General features: G+C 33.0%; 1 protein-coding gene across 2 annotated transcripts in view; it reads right to left on the bottom strand.

Moving 5' to 3' along the window:
* LOC128871775 (dynein beta chain, ciliary) overlaps positions 1-1608 on the bottom strand; it is a 44495-nt gene extending 42887 nt beyond the window's left edge. For both annotated transcript variants that reach the window (XM_054113831.1, XM_054113830.1), the window contains exon 1: positions 888-1608. In XM_054113831.1, the coding sequence (XP_053969806.1) occupies positions 888-1608 (721 nt within the window). The remainder of the gene's footprint in view (positions 1-887) is intronic.
* Positions 1609-6000: the final 4392 nt, after the last annotated feature.

The raw sequence follows: 6000 nt of genomic DNA on the forward strand, positions 1-6000 counted from the left end.
GTTTTCTAGAAATCCTTGGCTACCGGTTTCTTTCAGTGGGGGCATAGGAATCAAACTTAAATATTCATTCAAATAATAGTTTAAATATTACGTAGTTTAAATATACGTTATTTTTTTAATATTTATAATTCATATCCCATATAATTTCCTACCACTTCGAGTTTTACAATTTCACATATTTTGCAGTACTTAGAACGCCGTAAGTCCGTCTGCACTAGGGATGCTGTTGATATAACAAAATTTTTAAATTTTTTCACTTCAGCTAGGAAATATTTGAAATCAAATCATATTGAAAAAAAGTCAGTATTAATGCAAATTCTAGATTTTTCCTTTTTAGTACGAAAAATTATCAACAAAATTTATTTCAAATAATTTGCTCTTCTTAAGGAAGCATTTTAAATATAATAAAATAAAAGTTACCGATTCTTTAGAGTCATATTGGTGTTTTTAGCTCAAAGAGGAATTTAAAAAAATAAAGGAACATTTTTCCACCTGACCGATGCTGCTTAAGCTAAACACAAGTAAATACAATTTGAAAACTGTATTGGCGTAGAAAAAGTTCCGGTTCTAAGAAGTGCTTGCTTGTATTATCCTGAACTAAATAAAAAATATTAGAATATAATATTTATTTGTCATTTTTAGTAAATCTTTTTTTAATATTTTAGTTTTTAACAAAAACTACATGCTTAAAGATTTTTTTAAAGAATTTAATAAAGTATTTTCCGTGTCGAGTCCCGAAATACCGGGATTATAAAAAATCTATTCCAAAATCGTGGTATCAATAATCAACGCTAATATTGACATCCCTAATCTGCGCATAAGATGCTGCGGCGCCTATCGCCATCAATAAGTGCGGAACATTTGCTTCAAACAATTCGCGTACTCACCAATGTTTGGCGTCGGATTCTGACCATTTTGAAACGCATTCGATGGATTCTCCTTGATGACTTCATGTATTTGTTCGGCCCACTTGATAACCACACCCTCGATGGCACTTTTTAAATACAAATCGATTGCTATGCGCCGTGAATCATTCAATTTAGCAGCCAACTTTACAATCAGCTCAACTCCAACAGGCATAGCGAGTATGGTCTCACCACTCACCTGCCCCTTCACTTGATGTACAGTGCTCTTCAAACTATGCACATGCTTTTGCACATCCTGTGCAACCATTGTGGGCCACGACTTGTAGTTGACATCATTGGAGAGCAATGGTACAAGCACCTCCTCGACCAACGCGGACAGCTGATCGATGGTGCGTGTAGCCAAGTCACCAAAAATAATAAAATTGCCACATTCTTCCCGTGGCACAGGCTGTGGATGTTTCTTAATAAAATACACCCCTTTGCTCTTTAGCTGTGAGAGGGGAAAGGTAGTGGATGGTACCAATTGGGCGGCCTGTGTCAGAATTATCACCAGCACCATTGGTATGGGGCGATCCAGAAATTCTTTTATGATGGCTTTGTGTTCTTCAACCGTTATGACACGTGTCCATTTTTCCGGTTTTAATTTAAGTGATTTTATTACAAAAGAGCCCATTAATTCGAGGCGTGGATCGGGTCCAACAGCAGCTGCAGCAGCAGCTTCTGCACTGGTGGTAGGCTCCATATCAGCGGATGGGGGAGTAACGGCTTGGCCGGGTGATTATATTTACCATAGAAATTGCTGAAAAAGAAGTTTCAAATAATAAGTTGCAATGGGGAAAAATATGAAAAAGGAAAAAAAAAATAGTAAGGAATTACTAATATATAATTTTCACTTATGTAATAGTATGTTTGTATTATATGGTACAGGGTGGTCCATCTAGTGTTTGGAATTTCAAGTAGCGAGTTTTTAAACTTCACAGCTAAAATAATATCCGTGGCGTATCAGAAATTTATTTTTTGGATGGAAATTGATCGCTTTTCATTTGAAAAAAGTAGCCAAACATTATACTCGAATGTGGAAAATCGAAAATCGACAAATCAAAGGAAGCGGTAATGTAAATTGGTCGCCTTAAAGCTGCAACGTGACTCCATTAAACGATTTTTTCTAGGGCGCCGCACAGTGCGGCCGATTCCCAAAAAGCTGGCCAAAAGTCGAAAAAAAAAGTTTCTAGATAGAGTTTTTTTGTCTTTGGGTTGGCTACAGTAATGCCTTGAGTAGTGAAAACCGTTCATAGCAACGTCCTGCACCCTAAGTATCCTCTGTATTTTCAGTCGCAACGTGGCCTTCGTTTGAGCATCGTATTACTGTCGATGAATAGTGAAAGTTGTACACATTTGAAAGATTTTGTAACGGAGTAAATTGAACAAAACCAAATGGAATCATCTTCGGAAGGTTAGTAAAATACGAGAAATCTTTAGTACATATCAATACCTCGACACAAAATTTTTAGCTGCAGCAATACGTAGATACATTTTTTGCAATTTTTTTTATAAAATTTGAGTTTTCAAACTGTATAGTAATACAACGCCGTCATATGCTGCTTTGAAACCTATTAAAGGTTACTCAAAAAAGTAAGGGTTACTGAATAAAACAAGATTCAGCTGCTACCACTTGCTACCTTGCGACCCCGAAAACATATAAATTAACATGCATCTTGATTATGTTCTAGAATATACGCTATTTCACATGAGGGGGTGGCCGATAGGGGTTTCAAAATTTTAAGACCAAATTCGTAATCAGCGACCCCGACAACCCCCGAGTAAGAAATTTTGAATCAATTACTTAATTTTTTGAGTTTTGGCCAGCTTTTCGGGAATCGGCCGCACTGTGCGCCGTTAAGAAAAAATATTACGTTAATCATTTAGCGACTATGCAAGAGTTGCAAAATGAAATCACCCTTGCCATTGATGTGTATGGCGTTCATAGAATAGACTACTCTATTGCAAACAGCGAAATTTTTTTATATTCATTTCACTTTTGTGGAAAAATATATTGTATATAATTCAATTTATAAATTTATTAAAACTACTTTTCTGCTAATTTCAGTTGTAAAACACTTTGAATTTTATTTTTGAAGTGTTTCGAATTTTGAAATTATTTTATTTGTAGCTAATTCAAATAAGATTGTAAGCGCTAAATGAATCACCCGGTATCGCTAAATCATTATTAAGGCATTTCGTTAAAATTTTTAGTTAAAAGAAATATATATTAAAACTAATAAATTTATTAACATTTTTTTTTTCTCTTTTCAATTCGCTTTCTAATTTTATTTTTAAAACTCTTTAAAACACTAACTCCTTTGAAAATAAATATTTTAGGTTATGTTCACTGTTATGCAATCATGTTAATCTCGAATATGCTTAGCAATTTTAGCGGAACAATCCAACTTTAGCTTTTACACTTTCATTAAATTACTTTATTTCAAATATTTTTAGACATATATTTTTTTTACTACTTCACCTCTTTCTTAAAAAAATTTCACAAAATTAAAAAAGTAACTTCATCTCTTCTTGACTATCCAACTAAAGAATGATGCAACCATTATCTATTTTCTTGGTGCCAGCCACTGAGAAACTTCCATTCAATTGACAACCATCGAAAAATAACAAACCCATAACAACCGGCACAAACATATCGCCGAACCAATGCAGTTAGATAAACATCAACATATTTTTATTTGACAATATTTTATTGCACGCTACCAAAATATGAAGCAGGCAGATTGGTGCCGACGTAGGTGAGATGACTAATGAAGTCGAATTATTGCATTAAACAATAAAAATTTCGATATATTGAAGTCACTTATTAAATTTATTTGATAATCTTTTCTGTATTTAATACGTACTTGCTGGCATGTAAGTATTTAAAAAACCTTAAAACAATTTAATAAATTTTTACCCACAGCTCAATTAAGTTTTTAAGCACAAGCCTTTGATTCAGCTCAAAATATTCAGACAGGTAAATATGATCCATTTGTGGAACAACATCAAGACGCAAACTGATGTTTAAAAATGTATTTCATGAGTTCGGTGGTTTACTGCCTATGAGACTGTTAAATCCTTCTGTAATAACAAATATTATTAAAAGGTCAATTTGACAATGTCCAGTTATAAGGAAACAGCATTGAAGTAGATTAATTACTTAGACCTGTTTTTACCCACTTTTGGACAGATTTGTCCAGATATGTCGTAAGTAAGTTTCGTGGCCCCTCAGAGAACTCAGAGAGAGCCTTTTAATAGTTAGTAACTGCGTGCCTTGCTCGCCGATTGCTTAATTAGCTTAATGAGAATTGTAGGGCTGCGAACAGGTGAATATGTGATGTGAGCGTTACTATGACTTAAGGGTTCTTGAATGAAAATTTTTCTGCAAGCGTTTACTTGTCAATAAATTACTTCATAAGCATAAATAAGAACGAGTTTGGAGTTTGGGAATGGACGTAGTTTGTAATCTCTGTTGCTTTTGTAGCAGCATAAGCGTAATTCTTGGCTGGATATAAATCCGGATTGTTCTGGTAACCGACTGTCTGCTATTTTGGCGGACTGTTGGGAATAATAGCAAAATGAGGTATATTTTTACATTCTCTTGAATCAACATAACTTGAAACTTTGATATGGCTCAATTGAAGAGTCTCGAATAACTACGAATTTTATGAAAAACTTTTCGTGGCAAAAAAGGCAAACACGCCAGTCGCCGTATGTGTTATTTTTCTTAGGGTATTCTCTACTTCGGCTTGGCCACGTGCATTACACTGAAATGTAAATTAGTATACCGCTTTGTCATTTATTCCTCACCAACTGACAATTTCTTTAACGGAAGTTCTTATTGCAGAAATAATAAGAAGTTCCTTTACTAATTTGTTAAGAGATAATTGCATTAAACTTATTATTATACTTTTCAATCAAATTGGTTTCAAGCGCAAGTTGTTTAATAAATATGACAATTTATTACTGTTTTTAACGGTTCATAAATTTATATTCATTTAATCAATTTCTTTAATCAATCTCTACGTGCAACTCATAAATAACTTAAAAGGACTTAACGAGCTAAAAATGTTAGCTGGGTTATGAATGACTCAGTGCATTGATGCCAGTGTAGCAGTCAGAAGACATAACTTTAAGTCATTAAGTACAGCTACAAATTTTTCTGAAATTCTGATATTTCTATAAATCTGTTATTTTCACTTAACAGTCTCAGTCTATAAAATAAGTATTACTGCAGTAGTTTTCTATGATCTTTATTATACATATATACCCATGATCAAAATAAAAAAATACATGATATTTCGTCCAGTTTTGACACCAGAATTAAAAAAAATGGGTACGCAGTTTTATTTCTCATTAAATTTTAGTAAAATAAAGTAAAAGTTTGAATTGGCTCAAAATTCTTCTTAGTTTTTAAATTTTTTTGGCCTGACCATATTGCGAATTTTCTCATATAAAAAAATGTAGAGCATTCCTCATATGGAGAATATACTCATACTCATTTTAGATATGCTCCCAAGCTCCCAAGTTCCCTAAATTGGAGCAAAAAAAAATTATAACTTTTTTACAAAAAGCTTCCTTACGAATAACTCAAAACGATCGTAAATGATTTAATTGTTAATTGTTTCAATTGCATTTCTGTAAATAGCCACAAAATATTTCTTTCGAACAATCTTACCCTCTTAAGTAACGCCCTTGATTACAAATACTTACATATCTGTGGACTTTGGACAAGTTATATAGCTTTAGTAATTTTAGATTTTATTATTTAGATTTTTATTGTAATAATAATAATTGATATTTTTTTAAGCGTACATCATTAAGGAATTTATTTCTTAATAGAAAAAAAATGTTAAGTCCATTTATGCTGCTTCTTACTACAATAATAAAACACAATATTTTGTAGCAGGAAGTTTCCGTACATTAAGCTTTACATTAATTTTGGTTGGCCCGCTGTAGTCGGGTGGAAGGACAGTATACCTCAAACTTTCACACAATCCACTCAATATAAAGTTACAAAGTTCCGAAAATTTAGTTATAACTCGGGAACTGGGAACACTGCGTCTGGTAACATACTATATGTACAGTTTCA

Source organism: Anastrepha ludens, chromosome 2 (assembly GCF_028408465.1).
Source record: "Anastrepha ludens isolate Willacy chromosome 2, idAnaLude1.1, whole genome shotgun sequence".
In the NCBI taxonomy this organism is placed as follows: Eukaryota; Metazoa; Arthropoda; class Insecta; order Diptera; family Tephritidae; genus Anastrepha; species Anastrepha ludens.